This window comes from Aquila chrysaetos, chromosome 8, assembly GCF_900496995.4.
Source record: "Aquila chrysaetos chrysaetos chromosome 8, bAquChr1.4, whole genome shotgun sequence".
Classification (NCBI taxonomy): Eukaryota; Metazoa; Chordata; class Aves; order Accipitriformes; family Accipitridae; genus Aquila; species Aquila chrysaetos.
The window spans coordinates 554,804-570,997 of record NC_044011.1 but is presented as its reverse complement, the minus strand read 5'-3'; the positions used below and the strand labels follow the sequence as shown (position 1 = coordinate 570,997).

Sequence of the window (16,194 nt, the reverse complement as noted above, 5' to 3'; positions counted from 1 at the left end):
TCAGATGTGTAAAAGGATCTAAGATCTATAGATCCAAGCCTCTATCCCTCAATGAGCTCCATGCAGGCAAATGTTTGTTTTGCGTCCCTTCACAGTACCTACTTGCAGCTTCTGAGGCTTTAGTGATAAATGTTTTCCTGTTTTATTAAAACAAAAATACCAGGATGGATGGTGAATGCTGTTGAAAGGGGGAAAAACAACTCAAAATTTGGACTGCAGCAGGTCATAGTTGCTTCTCTGGAACAAACTACAAATGCAACTCCTGCATGCAGTTCTGAATAAGTAGTAATCCTCCTTGAAAGAGGCTCTTTTGGACATTAGCAGTGTATAACATCTGTAGCTCATTTACTCTGAACTTGGACCTTTTGTTTTTTCTTATTTGCTAATCAATAGTTTAAACATCCACCTGAGAATTGTTGGCTTTATTACAGATTTAAATAGTACATGTTGTGTAGTTGGGCCTGTTTTTACATTCAGTGTCCTCTTTGCTCAAATCAATGGACAGTGCTCGAACTTCAGGAACTCTTGCTCTTAACCAGTAAAAAGAAAGGCTGTATGTAGGCTGCCCTGGAACAAAGACAGAAGAGTTGAAACTCAGTAACTGCATCTTTTTCTCATGTAAGGCTGACTTGTTCTCTTGTCCCACCGACTGCTGGTAGTTGACCTGCTGAATTATCTGTCTACTAGGAGAGACTTTGTTCTTATTGTGCAACACTTCCTTAAATTGAGGTTACACCTAATGTAATTATTCTTGAAACATTATGTTAAAATTTCCTAAGTAAGGTAGAACAATAACTTGTCAACAAATGCAGGAAAGGGGACCTGGCTACCAACATGAAAACAGCTGTACAAAGAATGTGCCCTTGGCTTCCCTGGAGAATCAGTTGTTAAACTCTGCTTCATCTTATTTTCATTCACTCTTTAGCTTTGTGCTTGCTTCTGTAGGTGAGCTGACTGCAGTAAGTGCTGATAAATATTTCATTGCATCTCTGTTCTTTTGGAGATCTTCCCAGTCTTTCCTGTTTATTGTATTACATAGAATAGATAATCTAGAACATTTTGCTTCAGTAAACACAAGTACGGTAGGGGTGTTCTATACTGAGGCTAAGAAAATTGCTTTCCTTGTGACTGTTTCAGTGTTGTTAAGCTACATTCTTGACGCACTGCAGATATAAACTCCATATGTACAGATTCAGAGGAAGGAAAAGTAGAACTCTGTTGTAATTTGCTATAATGCTAATTTCTGTAAATAGCTGAGCTATTACAGTGCGCTCTTTCTTCTGTTCTAGGGGGATTATGTGCACAAGTCTGTGTTTATCATCTTCTTCCAAGGCGACCAGCTGAAGAACAGAGTCAAGAAGATATGTGAAGGGTACGAAAGTCTTACAGCTGGGCAGCTCTCTCAAATATTTGAAACGCATTGGCATGACTTAATATTGATATTTTTCAACTCCTAATTTCACAGTGACTGTAGGAGTACATATTTTGACACCAAATAAAATGTACCAAAAGTAGCTGAAACATATTTTACAGTCAAACTAGCCGCTCCCCAAGCCTGTAATGTTCAAAGTAGATGGCTGCTTTGCTAGAGAATGCCTAAAAACAAAGGGAGTTCAAGTGTTGAACTCTCAGACAGGCCTCGCTGGGATGTCAGTGGGTGATATTCTCACAGGGGACATCAAGTGACTATTGCTAGCAGCTGCATTGGTGTGATAGCAGCACCATGAACTGGGATGGCTAATCAACTTCGGGACAGTACCTTTGAGACGCTGCCAGTACAGGGAACAAAGGATTTTCTCCCACTTCCATTTTCTTAAGCATTCAGCTTCTGGTTTGGCCTAAAGCAAACTTCTGCACCCACTTGATTTAAAGACTGAAACTCTGCTTGGCAGTCTTTGCTGATCAGAAACTTCTCTTAAGGTGCTTCTTGCTTTTTTTGTGTGTTCAGGCTCAGCCATCTATTTCCCTGACTGATTTATCTTCTTTCCATCTTTGTTACTAAGGTGGCTTGCATGTCTTTCAGATTCCGTGCCTCCCTCTACCCATGCCCAGAAACACCACAGGAGCGGAAAGAAATGGCTTCTGGTGTCAATACCAGAATTGATGATCTTCAGATGGTAAAATAACTGGGGTCAATGCCCCTTTTTCTTTTTTCTTAAATAATATAGTTGAAAACTTCTTTGGATCCTATTAAAACAGGAAAATTTTTGGCCCTATTAGATGACTATTTTCACCTCCAGATAGCTTGAGAGCAGCAGCTCAGCAGTGCAAGAAAGATGTTTGGAGACTGCTCAGTTGTTTCCTTTGTTGGGGTTTAGGATGGTGGGGTGGTTTGATCTTTCTGGAGGGCTGAGCAGTTAATTATATACATGTAAGTGCAGCATCGACAGAGAAATGCATACCAGGGAGCAGAGAGGAATATGCATGTGTAAGGAGATACCATGTTTTCCAACTCTGAAAGCATGCTTGTGTAATTGCCTGTTTCATCTGCAAGAACTTTGAAAACATTTAAACTTATTTCCAAGTTGAGATAACAATGCTAACCTTAACTTAGCTGTTACTTTTTCTGCCTGTCTTCATATTTTCACATTGTGTTATCCTGAAGAGCTTCTGCTTTACAACTAATCTCTTGTGCAGCAGCCTGAGTGTTGGTAAAAAGTAATCAGCACACAAATCTGCTGGGTGCCAGCTCTGAAATACTTGATGCTTGCTTCAAGGAAGAAAGGCAGTATGTTGTAATGCAGAAAAATTGAAGGGATTTGAGACAAAAAGTAAGAAAAGGTTCAGAAACTAAAAGGAAAAACAGTTGAATTTGGACTGCTTATTTGATACAGACACTGTCTCAAGCTGGGAGTTGTGTAGTGCAGCTGTTTAGCAATTTTAAAGTAGACAAGAACTCAGAAGCAATTTAACTAGTAGGATTCAAAGCCATATGTGCCCTGTGTCCTCACTTTCCCTTGAGTCTAAGACTTTCCGCCCTGGAAATCTGACTTGGCCTGAGTTAGATATGTTCCAGTTGGAAAACACCCTCAGTAGAAAACACTTTCTCCTTTTCCCTTCAGTAAAAAAGTCTTTCATTGTAATCTTTGTGTGTTTTCTTAAGGCAATGTACACCTCACATGTAGAACTCTTCTCTGCTCTTTTAACCTGGGTGGAGGAAAAAATGTTCTCTGTGGTCTCTGAACAGTTCTTTGTTTGAAATACCTGCTGACCGTGGAGTTGGAGGAGGAAAGTAGTCAAAAAGTATCCCTGGAAAGAAGCCTTAAAACCTTTTAGCAGCACTAATTAATACGGAAACTAAAGCGTATATTGCAGGCATGTTGCAATCTTGTGCATGGGATGGGGGAAAGGGCTCATCCACCCATCCATCCTCTGGTGGGTAAGGCATGTCTTGTTGGTCAGCCCAGTTTCACACTGCACTTCTGTATGCTTTTGAGTTTTGGTCAATGATTTTGCCTCATCTTTATCCTACTTCTCTATGAAAGGTGCTGAACCAAACAGAGGATCATCGCCAAAGGGTTTTGCAGGCAGCCGCTAAAAACATCCGTGTTTGGTTCATCAAAGTACGCAAGATGAAGGCTATCTACCATACCCTGAATTTGTGCAATATCGATGTGACACAGAAGTGCTTGATTGCTGAAGTCTGGTGTCCTGTTGCCGACCTTGATTCTATCCAGTTTGCTCTCAGGAGAGGCACTGTGAGTAACTGCTGTACTGCTCCTGTCTGCTGCTGTTCAAGCAGACTATCAACTGTCAGCAAACACAACATGGATTAATTGATTTTTCCGAATTGTGAGTCTCTGAAAACCATCCCTTAGGGCTGTTTGAATCAGTCCTCACAGAGGACCATTTATTTAACATCCAGGAGTCATGGCTCATAGATAAACTTTGTAACAAATATGTTGTGTAAAGCTGTAAGTTCAGGAAAATGCTGTAATGGTAAGGCATTTTCCTGTGTTTGAGTCCTTTGATACGTTTAGTTAACCTGGCTGTGCTTTGTAGTCCTGCTGTTTAGATACATAGTGGAACTTACTGAAAGGAGCTATCCAGGACATTAGCAAGCTTGCCCTCTGCTCAGATAGTCAGATTAAATAGAGTTGGGTGTCTTGAAGTCCTTTCATTTGCTGTTTTAAAAAACTAAAATCTTGCATGAGTTTTCTTGTCTGTCCTAATCGGACAACGTTCATCCTTACAAGTGCTTCTCTTCCTGCCATACAAAGTGGAGAGTGGTGGAAACTTGGCAACCTTCCTCAGCTGTTCAAGTATATTTCTCATCATGCAAGCACATGACAAAAATGCAACCTTGTAGTTTTCCAAATGCTAATGAGAAAGTAGTGTTTTACTCTGTCCTCCAGTGCTCTGAGGATGGGTTTTCTAATTTTTTTTTTTTTTTTTTTTTTTAAACAGGAGCACAGTGGATCCACTGTCCCATCTATTTTAAACAGGATGCAAACCAATCAAACCCCACCAACATACAACAAAACTAACAAGTTTACTTCTGGCTTTCAAAACATTGTTGATGCTTATGGCATTGGAACATATCGGGAAATAAATCCAGGTAAATTCATACTTATAAAAGTCCAAGACATCTATCTCAATTTTTTAGTTATGGTGTTTCTTTGTATTGTCTGTCCTATGTGAAAATTTCTGGTAGAGTACTTAACACCTTTCAGAAGCAGAGGGGAAGCTTGGGAATTATATTGCTAAACTGCATAAATTGTACTGTAGTAAATCTGGGCTTGCTCAAATACAGTGCACTAGGGGTGTCATCTTTTCTCTTACAGCACCCTATACGATCATTACCTTCCCGTTTTTGTTTGCTGTGATGTTTGGAGATTTTGGCCATGGAATCCTGATGACTCTGATTGCTGTCTGGATGGTGCTTAGGGAAAGTCGTATTCTGTCACAGAAGAGTGACAATGAGGTAAAGTGGCAGGTCATGCTGAGCTTTGCATTTCAGACAAAGGTAAACCAAGCTGCAACTCTCACATCCTTCCCCCTTGAGTTGACAATGTCCATTACTCCTTACATTTGAAATTTGCGAAGCACACAGACAGACTGGGAAGCCTGTAGACCACAGACCGAGTAGCATAATTTCATAATAGTAGTGAGTTCCTTTGGTTTTCCTTTCAGATGTTTATAGGAAATTATTCCTTTCTTTTGTTTGAAGGAAATTGTCTATCAAGTGTAGCAGATAAGCTGTTGTAAATAAATCACCCCAAACTTGGTTGGATCATAAAGGGTTCAGTCACTGCAAAACTCTAACTTCTGTACATATATATCGTATCTCCAAGATTCTTCCTATTTGCTGATCTAGGTGGATTTTGCTTGCTCGGGGCTTAGATTGGCAGGAGGTGAACCAGAGTTAAGATACGTTGACAGAGCATGGAGAAAGCTGAACAGGGTCTGCACTGCCTAGTTCCAAACTAATGCTACGAGCTGGGGGTTTGCATCAGTGTGTGGAGTGCAATTTATCCTCTTCAGCTAATCCCAGATTCTCTGTGGACAGTCACACTGCCTGTTTATCCTCTGTATCCAGATTCAGTTCTGCAGTGCTACCTCTTGCACCCTCAATCCCTGCCATGGGGAAGTAGAGACTTTGGGCTTTTAGTCTGTATGGCTGATACTGTTCTGCAGCTGACTGATCTTAGTGTCTCATATTTATGAGAGACCTTCCGTGTTCTCATTGACTTTATTTGTTCCTTTTTGGGTTTTTTTATACTAGATGTTCAACATGGTTTTTAGTGGTCGATACATCATACTGCTGATGGGACTGTTCTCCACTTACACAGGCCTCATCTACAATGACTGCTTCTCCAAGTCTCTTAATATGTTCGGTTCATCATGGAGCGTGCGGCCGATGTTCTCAAAAGGCAATTGGTCGTGAGTAAATAGTTGGTAACTAAAGAGTGACAGTGATAAGCAGGTGACTTATCCTTCCCCATTGTCCTCCTAGCTCAGGAAAACAAAAACTTCTGAACTCACTCTCAAGTAGAATTGGAAGAGGGGTGTAAATGTGATATCTATCAAGTTTCAAACCAGCTTTTTTTTTTTTTTTTTCCCCCCAGAAAACTTGTAAAGATGCAGTTTAGCACCTTTCTCTTCATAGACATAGTAAGACTCCCGTCCCCTGCATCTTTCTTCCTTGTGACACTGAGTAACAGATCAAGAAACAGGTTTATTTTTCATTCGGGAAAATCTCTAGGACCACACAGGAACCTTAAAGTTCTCTCAATTTTAGATATTCCTTGCTCTCACAAGGGAATAATGTTGTTAGTTTTTACAGAAAGAGGACAGTGTTGCTTGTGTTAATGTTTATATACTCTACTTATACCCAAACAGAGATGCCTTGCTAGAGAATACTCCTCTGCTTCAGCTGAACCCTGCTATTCCAGGGGTGTTCGGTGGTCCTTATCCCTTTGGCATTGACCCGGTAAGAGCTCTTCCTTTGCTGTCCTTTAAGAACATCCTCTGTGTCAACTGAAAGAAAAGTGCCTGTCCAGTTCACTGTGAAAGATTTCAATAGCCCAGCCATTCCCTTGGCAAACTCTTTATCAATGTTGGAAATACTCCTGAACGATAAAATTAATTCAGTTCCTACTGAGACGCTAGATTCAGGACAGAGAGACTTTTTCTCAGGTCTGTTAAAGGCTTCTTTCTCACCCTTTCTGACCTGCAACGTTTTAATCAAATCTGGTTAGACTTGCAAATCACTTTATGAACTTACTTTTTTACCTCGGAGAAAAGTTATTTGTCTCTTTTTTTTCATTCCGTCTTGGAAATGTAAGTTTCCAAGTAATCCTGTCATTTTGTATCTGCCTACATCAATAACACTGCTCCTAACACTGCTTAAAATATTTGATACAAAACTTACTTGTGTTCCATCATAAAGAGGAAGTGCATAAAAACAGAACTATGTGTAATTGTTCACTTAAATGGATAATCATATTTTTTTTTTCTGTCAAGGATCTAGCCCCCTTTTTCCTGCAACTTTTGCCTACCATAAAAACAAGCAAGGCTTGATTCCTTCTCTGATGGTGGGATCTGTTGCTGTAAGATGGTGTTCCTAGCAGAAAAGGTTGCCTGCTCATTTTCCCAAAAGATATCCGTGTGACAAACAAACACATCTTTAAAAAAACCCCTGCTCTTACAGCCTAATACTTCCTGGATGGTTAAGACCATTTAGCTTAAAGTGAACATTTTCATTCTCCTCTGTTTTTCTTTTATTCAGTGTTTGGCTGACTCAGTGTTGTTTTTTTCACAGATTTGGAATATTGCCAGCAATAAGCTGGCCTTCCTCAATTCGTTTAAGATGAAAATGTCTGTGATTCTTGGCATTATCCACATGCTCTTTGGTGTCACATTGAGTCTTCTCAACCATATGTAAGTACTTTGCTCTGTTTTTCTCATAGCTGGGGGGGGAACTTCTTTGGGTGTAATGTGTGTATCAGTTCAAGATGCAGGAGCCTATCAGACTTTAACCTTCTGACTGAAGGGTGCAATACAGTTGTTTCTGTCAGTGTATGGAGAACTATGTATGTCAAGTAGTTACTGTGTTTAAGTCCCAGCTATTGCTGAAATGCTGAGCCTCTGCAATTTTGTTCCAAAGACACTCTTCACATTCTCATTAAAAGTTTTTGCCCTACATATGCCTAATGCTAACCAAATGTGATATTAAACTCTCCTTTTTTTTTTCCTGTAGCTATTTTAAGAAGCCACTGAACATATACCTTGGATTTATTCCAGAAATTATTTTCATGTCATCACTGTTTGGATACCTTGTTATTCTCATTTTCTACAAATGGACAGCCTATGATGCTCACACATCAAAGGATGCACCAAGCCTTTTAATACATTTTATCAACATGTTTCTGTTCTCCTATAGTGATACCAGTAATAAGATGCTGTATAAAGGGCAGGTGCGTGTTCTTGCTAGAATAAGATCATAGATGCTTGATGATATTAGAGTCTTTCATTGACCTTATAATAATTGTGAAATCAAGTGTGAAAGATGTTTTCTCTGTGATAGAGGAAATGTGGCATCATTTCCAAAGCCTGACACTATGTAATGTTAAAGAAGGAAGGAATAATCCCTATACCAGGAATTTATATCAGTCTGAACATAAGTCGGCTGTGGCTCCAGAACATTTGGATCCAGATTAATAGTGGAAAGTGATTAGGAATATTGTCCTGCATCTGCAATGAGGTGCCTCTAAGCTTAGCTAAGACACTAATGCCATTTCCTCCCAGCACTATCAGACATCTGCCAAATTTTCATTCCCCGCAGAATCTTCTGGATTTTTCCCTAATCTAAACCATTATCAGCATTACGTGCTGATGGGGCAGCTGCAAGCAGGCATTAAGTACAGCACATCTTGCTGTTCCAGGAAGAGAGAGAGAGAGAGAGTGAAGTGTCCGTGTACTCTGGGAATTCAGTCGTTCAGTGTTGCATAAGACCTCTTGCTAGGTTTTGTGTGTTTGTTTGAGCATGGACTGCCACTAAATCATCTGAGACTTGTTTCTTTTACAGCAAGGGCTCCAATGTTTCCTTGTGGTGGTGGCGTTACTGTGTGTGCCGTGGATGCTGGTAGCTAAACCCTTGGTCCTTCGCCATCAGTATTTAAGGAGAAAGCACTTGGTGGGTGACTACCTCTTATATTTTCCATATGAAAACTAATTATGGTTGAAAAGCTATGTTCTCCATCTTGATCTTGGATACATAGGTTCACACTGCATTGTGACCTGTAAAACGTTTTTGCATGTTCCTCGGCATAAAAGCAGGTGGGTTTTACTGGAGACAAAGTATTGCCTGCCTGCTTCTCAGATCTGGATCCAGCATCAAACCTGCTTTTAAAAACCCTTTATGTTGGTAACGATAAAAACAATGTATCTGGCTTGGGCTTTGTCAGCTGGTTTAGGAACACTGTCTTACTGGTTGCTGGATGCACTTCTGTGCCTTTGCTAGGCTGACAACGTAAAAGCAAAGATGTAAGCTTAATTGGCTGGCAGATTTATCAGCTGTCTTTGTTAAAGCAGTTTGGAGGGTAAAAAGTAACAATTAAAAGGAAAAAAATAGACTTACGCAGTCATTAAGTGAGAGGTTGTCTTCTGGGGTACTCTCTAGGTTTCCAACTGTACTGTAAAGTATCTTTATATAAAATGCAGGAACCTGGCACACGTGCACTGAGGATACTTGAAAATTCTCCCTGCATGTATGGCAGACAGGTTTTAGGATGTTAAGTGAGTCAAAGATCAGTTCAGTTAAAGACACTCCCTCTCCCTTCTCTGACCATCTTTCATCCTCCCATGTCCCCTCCATTCATCCCCCTTTCTCTTTTTGTTTTCTTCTTCCTCCCTTTCTTTTCTTCCATTCACTATCAGGAAGGGCAACCCGCGGAGGCCCAAGTCAGCACAGTCCCGAACGAGCAGGCACTAGAGGCAGCAGCGGCTGCAACAGTGAGTGGATTTAAAAAATCACCTGATGGATTTAAAGATGGGAGTTGGCTTTCTATCTAATTATCGAGAGAGCATGGAATGTATCTGAATTTCATAAGTGAATGACAACTGCACCTTTAGGGTGAAAGACACTTTCTCTTGGAAAGAGCAAAGTTCAGCAAAATTGATACATTCTGGAAGAACTACCAGGCTGAAGGATAATAGTTATGTGTGCTGAATGCAGAGACACTTCTTTGCAGGAGTGCTGCTGAAATCAAAACCTGCAGAGCAGCACAGGAATACCTTGCTACCACATCCCCCCAGGTTAAGTTCCCCTTTTTTCCTTTTCTTGCATATTTGTTTAAGGTAGATTAGGATTCTTCTCAGTGAAGCATTTCTGTTTGCATTATGTGTTCCCGAACATCATGTATATGTGATGGCCTCCCAACAACTTCATATCAGTAATTACTGGATTTTTGACACCTGTGCCCTCGTAGACACTTTGACTTGAAACTCTTATAAAATGGTTGTGCACAAATAAGCCTCCCAGCAGCAGTTGTTTCTACTTATTTGTGTCTAAACCTATAGACAGCCCTTTACTGCCAAAGCTTTCTGGCGAAGATTGCAGCAGCTCCCAGAACTTGGTCCCTTCCCCAGTATTGCATATTTCAACTTGGTTTTAGTTGTGAATGCTGCCTGTCTAACTAGGAAGTGTAAATCTCACAAACTGTGTAAAGCACATTGTACACTCCACATGTCGAAGGTACTCTGAGGCACTTTTTAGCTGTTCGCCAGTGTTTCTATCATGTCATTTTAAATAGCCTCATGGAAATGTCAGAAATTAAAATGGATCTTTTGTGCATAATCCATCCAGCGTATTAAGTGCATCTCAATACAAGAAGCAGCGAGGGAAGGTCTTTGTATGAGGTGTGGTTAGAAGTATAAAGTAAATGATTAGAGCTTTTGGAGCCATGTTTAGCTTGGATAGTTTACAGAGAATGGATACAAGTTGAGTGCAAGGGAAAAGCTGCGAAAGTACAAATTCACACAGGCTAGAAATACATAAATAGAATACTGATACTAGTCATCAGTAACTTGTAATGTTTCAAAGATGCTGAAAATCCTAATAAAAGCATTGTCTTACTTATAAATTTATTATAATTTTTTTTTCATTTTATTTCTATTTTCAATGCTTAAATGTCTACCTAATTTGTTTTTAGAAACCTGACAAATCTTTAATTCACATCTGGCATTTTGGGCAAATTTATAGTTCAGCCTAAAATAAAAGTAGGCTTCTAAGAACAAATCAGTTAAAAGAACATCAAGCAGCTATTCTGCTGGTATGCCAGAGCGATACACTGTGAAAGCAGACAGGTCATGGGATCTTAAGCCTCCTTTGTTTGCATAGTCACCCCTCAACTTCTGAAGTCTTCATGTGCCAAGTTAGCCCGTTCACATTCCATGTCACAGATGACCCCAGTACAGTGCTAAAGCTGAATGCAGGGCTTTTCTTTCCATTTGTGGCATTTCAGTTTGCCTCTCTAGGTGGGTCAGATTCACAGGTCTTAATTTGTAGTCTCTCAGATCAGTCATGAGCATTTTCTGTCTTTGGAATATCTGGAGGGAGATAGAAATCCTGCTGTACAGTGCACAGTGCTGCTTGCTGAACAGAAATCCAAAGATAGTGATGTGCACGTTAAGCCTTCTTTGTCCAATATGCATTTATGATGCATAAAAGCTCTGCTTGAGGGCACTGTCAGATGATCAACAGGTTTGTGCATCCTTTCTCAGTGGTAAGATGGTATGGAGGAGGAAGCCTGCTGTAAATCAGATGTTAACTGTGCAATGATTACAGTTGTCAAGTGAGAAGAGCTGATTCTTTCAAAGTTCCAACTCAGTTCGTGGATTATTCATTTCTGTTTGGAGTGCAATGGAGTTGTGGCTGAGAGTCAGATGTTGAATGTCAGAATAAATGTCTATAAAAGGGACTGTTTGCACAACGTAGAATTTCCAAGTAAGGGAAAGTCTGATTTCCCGTGTGTGGTGTTAGTATGCCTAACACTGGTGGGGAGCAAGTGTGCATACGTGTATTTGTGTCAGTCTATTCTGCTTTGAGTTGCCACTATGTGACTTGTTTCATTTACAACAGCAGTGGTGTTTCAGTGCTTGTTCAACAGCTGCTGGGCAAAACGTTGGTCTGTTGCACGTCAGTGCCAGCAAATGTCCTCTTGAGAGATGTCCCTTTTATTTTGCTTAGGCTTGCAATTACTTTGTAGAAATGTATCAAGTATTCATTCAGACAGGCTTTTTTTCTCCAGCCCTAGCAGGAATCAGCATCTTTCCCATCCAAGCTGGGAAATAGAATTGTACAGCTGGCTTAACCTGGGTCTTAATACTTTGTTTTCTTCTGTGAGCTGCTGCTGCACATGGAGTCATAAGAAACATGTACTCTTGCAGTAAAACACAAACAACACTTTGCTCTTTCTTTTTCTGCATGTGTTAGGGAACGCACAACTTCGGTGGGATCCGGGTGGGCAATGGACCAACTGAGGAGGATGCTGAGATCATTCAACATGACCAGCTATCTACCCATTCCGAGGAGGGGGAAGAGGTAAGCAGCACCTGACCATCCTCTCTCTCAGGGCAATGTACTTGGTAGCAGAAAGTGCTAGCGTTTTGACTGTATTTGCTGGTTTCCAAGCTGTTTAAATAGCAACATTTTCAGTGAAGTGTTTTCATAGCAGTTTTCATACAGACTATCTCTTTGCCATTCCCAGGACTCCAGAAAAAGCAGTATAATTTGCATATAAAGGGAAATGTGGCTCTGTTTGTCCCCATCACAAAGAACCATTATCTTAGAGGCTACACAGTGAGAGCTGCACAGCACTCCCAGATGGCGTACACAGCTTACGCTCCGGCTGAAGTGCAGGGCATTTGTGCTACCTGCTTCTCCAGTGTCAGCAAAAATCCAGGGGCTGTATTTCTGCAGCAGTGAAATCTTGTTTCTATATTCATTTTGACTGTTGGGGGTAATATTAATTGCTTTGCCTTACCTGGTAGAGAAGAAAAAGGAGTCGATCTTGCATAGTTTGGGAGTATTCTGATGCCTCTTAACAATTCTCCAGCGGTATCTTGCCTCTGTAGTGCATGTGATGTGTTACCACTTTACTGTGTCATGTTTAGGAGGGAATTATTAAATGTGTTCGTGATTAATGTGATTGAGACACCACACTAAATGTAAACTTATGTTTTCAAGCCTACAGAGGATGAGGTGGTAAGACTACAGCCAGCTTTGCATTCATGTGTATCTGGACCATTTCCCGTTGGTGTAAAACACATGCTGAAGTAAACATGTTATGTCACGACATCTTGTTTTCCAAAAGATCTAGCTATTTACATGTTACAGGCCATTTTTAATTCTTCATATGTACATGCCCATTAACAGACCGTTAATTACTTCATCTATACAGCTTGTTTGTCTTATCCCTTGTCTGCAGATCTTTCTTAGTTTACCTGGAAAGCTGTTAAAGCTAGAAGTCTGAAACTGAAAAGTTTTTGCTTTTAAACTTCTGAAGAAGTCTCGTTTGCCTCATGTTGTGTCTTTGGTAATTCTGCACTGCAACAAACTGTGTAAAGATATTTTTTCCCAAACTGTCTGCTATTTTAAGGATGATACTGGTTGTTGCCAGTCAGCAAATACAGCAAAACCAGTCCAGTTTCATACAGTCCAACAACTTAACTAACCAGTATCTTTCTGTAAAGGAGAAGCTCTGTTCTGAGAAACTGCTCATTCATAAACACTTGTAACAAGTATTAGTATTAAAGAAATGGTTTTTTTAGGAATACTCATGCAGGATTGATTGTAGGTTTCAGCGCTATCAGGTAAACAATTTTATTACAAAAAATATAAATGCCATGAAATTAGAGTAGCTTCACAACAGTGATGCTGTTGTAAATTGTGCTGAAAGTGATTTTGCTTAGAGATCTATTATGCATAGGCCCATCTGGAGTTGAGGAGGGCACAGAAACAGGGTGCTGGTGTACCTGTTAATTCTATATATCACTAAACTTGTGAAAAATGTGTACAACTACAAATACTGTGCCATAGCAATCCTGCTGATTCTCCCGCTCCCTAGCATAGTGGTAACTCTCTCCAGCAGTTGCACATGGCTGTAAATTGTCATTGTTTAAATATCACATTCCATTTACTGCACACTGACTTGTCGTGTATGCTGGGAGATGGTATGGTTCCCTAGGGCAGGCTTTATTAAAGAACTTTGCAGTTCACATTCTGTGGAGAAAGAATTAGGCTTTTGACAGTTAATTTAACTTAATTGTTTGAAATATTTATTGCTCTGGATATACCAGGGGAGAAATAAGAATATAAATAGCTTTCTGAGCATGCTTAGAGCATTAGTCACTTGATGTATTTAAAACATCATGTTCACTTAACTTAAATACGAGCAGTTTCTGAAGCATGGATTAAATCCAAAATGCAGGGAATGCATTCCCAAGCTGCAAAATAAGAAACTGTCCTACATGGCAGACTTCCTTATAAGTTCTTTTATTATTTTAGAAAATTACCAAGACACAGAGACTTTGCCAATGAATGGTGCATAGATGTGACTTTTTCAAGATTGCTTTATGCGTTATTTTTGCTTTCAAGGCCAAGTTCGTATCTTGCAAAATGCTCTTGTTGATCCTGTAGCAAAGGTACATACACAGTATCAACTTGGAATACTGTCTCCTTTTTTGTAGCAGTACATACAGTTTACTGGTGAATTCGTATGAGTACCATCTTGTTGCTGAACAGTCTTTTCCTGGACAAGTCCATGGCTGAATTTGAAATATCTTACTTTCATATGCTAGAATGTGACAACAATAATATTCAAGCTGCAGCAGTGAACTATAATTCTACAAAACCTAGCAAGACAAGAGAATTCATTTTTCTTTCATAAAACTGACATGCTAAACCAGGAGAAGACAGTATCAGTGTCTAACTTCAAACATAATATCCTTGGTAATAGCACCAGGTAGTGTGCTTGTTTTCCCCAGTTGGCCAACCCTTGCTGCTTGCAAGGCTCGCAGCTCTCTTCATTTTCTGTGTTCTCTTTCCAGTTCGACTTTGGTGATACTGTGGTGTACCAGGCTATCCACACCATTGAATATTGCCTGGGGTGCATTTCAAACACTGCATCCTACTTGAGGCTCTGGGCTCTCAGCTTAGCCCATGCACGTGAGTATTCCTTATGGAACTGAGATTTGGATCCATGTGTCTGATCACCCTGGGCAGGCAGTAGGTGAAAGGCAGGAAAGCAGGTAGCCTCTCAGAGCTCAACTGTCAAGCACTGCTGGAAAAGGGCAGAGCTGTGTGTGCATTAGCTGGGAGTAATTAAAGTCTAAACACCCATGTCTGCTTGCATAGCGTGCTGCTAAAAGGGAGGGATGGAGTTGAAAGCACTGAATAAAGCAAAGAGCTGCTGAGCAAGGACTCTGCCCTGGTCTGTGTGCAACAGTTGGAGACAATGTCCTGACTTACTTGGCTGCAAAAGGTGTTCCTCTTAAGTTTCCCACCCCATTGTAGTGGGAGTTTGCTTGACTTTAGTTTTTGCTTTATCAGTAAACTGTAACAACCCTCCATTCTTGCTGAATGCTCTGAAATGAGCCCCCTTCTCCCCTTTCTCCTGGCAGAGCTCTCGGAGGTGCTCTGGACCATGGTGATCCACATTGGCCTCAGCGTGAGGAGTCTGGGTGGAGGCTTTGGCCTCTTCTTCATATTTGCTGCTTTCGCTACCCTGACAGTAGCAATTCTCCTGGTCATGGAGGGGCTGTCTGCTTTCCTCCATGCTCTTCGCTTGCACTGGTGAGTTACTGGAACATGCAGAAACTTCAAAGCTCTTCATAGCAAGAAAATTTATGTCACCTGGACTATGCAGAAATGCCATCTTCTAGAAAATTATATTGACCCTTACACAGGAAAGCTAAGGCTGTTAAAATTGGGGTGGTGGATACTATTGAGCCAGGATCAGCAATGTTCAGAAGTGCCAGAGTACCACAAATCTAGCTAAACATCTAAATGTCCTACAGCAGATGTGCTCTAACAGCAGAAAGTCTTTAAAAGGGTCAGATTTCAGTCTTGTTTCTAGTGATACACCACTCTCTCCTGACCCTATGCATACATGTTGCTTAGAAATTGTGGAGAGTGATCTCTGCTTAAAAATAAATTAGACTAAAGCTTTGTGAACAGTGGGATGGGAAAGTTGTGCTAGATGGATGAGTGTGCTTGTGGCTTTCAGTAGGATTTGCTTGTTCTGTCTTTTGGTCTTTTGCCTGGTTCTAATGTTTGTTTTCCTTAATGTGCAATAGCTACTGACTGCAGTTTCCTTCATGCAGTCTTGTTCGTCTTCGTAAGACCTTGCATTAAACAGCAGCAGCTTTGCCCCTCTGCCCTTTGGGGTGCTGTGGAATGGTAGCTATTTCTTGCTCTTCTTGCTTATTAGCAGATGGTTTTGTAGCCCCTTTCCTGTGATTATTAAGCTCCTGTGTATGCAGGCAGCCAGTAAACAAGAAGGAATTACTCACTAGAGTGCTCATCCCTTTCTCTGCACTGAAGTGTGGAAAGTATTCAAGAGCTTTCTCTAATCCGTATTTAAGAGTGCTCATTGTTCCACTTCAGATTCTGTGGTTAGTGCACTGGGGGGATCAAAGGAGCAATGCGGGAATGGGTTTTGCTTGCCTTGGGTTCTCTTCAGCCTAAAG

The 16,194-nt window shown here is 40.6% G+C and overlaps 1 protein-coding gene across 9 annotated transcripts in view; it reads left to right on the top strand.

The window, feature by feature from the left end:
* Positions 1–16,194, top strand: part of ATP6V0A1 (ATPase H+ transporting V0 subunit a1) — a 30,674-nt gene that overhangs the window by 7,684 nt on the left and 6,796 nt on the right. For 4 of the 9 annotated variants that reach the window (XM_030023594.1, XM_030023598.1, XM_030023596.1 and 1 more), the window contains exons 8-22: positions 1,290–1,372; positions 2,024–2,117; positions 3,486–3,698; positions 4,408–4,558; positions 4,785–4,924; positions 5,726–5,883; positions 6,343–6,433; positions 7,265–7,383; positions 7,703–7,919; positions 8,531–8,638; positions 9,382–9,456; positions 11,939–12,046; positions 12,692–12,709; positions 14,554–14,671; positions 15,127–15,298. In XM_030023594.1, coding sequence (XP_029879454.1) covers positions 1,290–1,372; positions 2,024–2,117; positions 3,486–3,698; positions 4,408–4,558; positions 4,785–4,924; positions 5,726–5,883; positions 6,343–6,433; positions 7,265–7,383; positions 7,703–7,919; positions 8,531–8,638; positions 9,382–9,456; positions 11,939–12,046; positions 12,692–12,709; positions 14,554–14,671; positions 15,127–15,298 — 1,865 coding nt within the window. The remainder of the gene's footprint in view (positions 1–1,289; positions 1,373–2,023; positions 2,118–3,485; positions 3,699–4,407; positions 4,559–4,784; positions 4,925–5,725; positions 5,884–6,342; positions 6,434–7,264; positions 7,384–7,702; positions 7,920–8,530; positions 8,639–9,381; positions 9,457–11,938; positions 12,047–12,691; positions 12,710–14,553; positions 14,672–15,126; positions 15,299–16,194) is intronic. The other 5 variants (XM_030023599.1, XM_030023601.1, XM_030023600.1 and 2 more) reach the window with 3 other exon arrangements.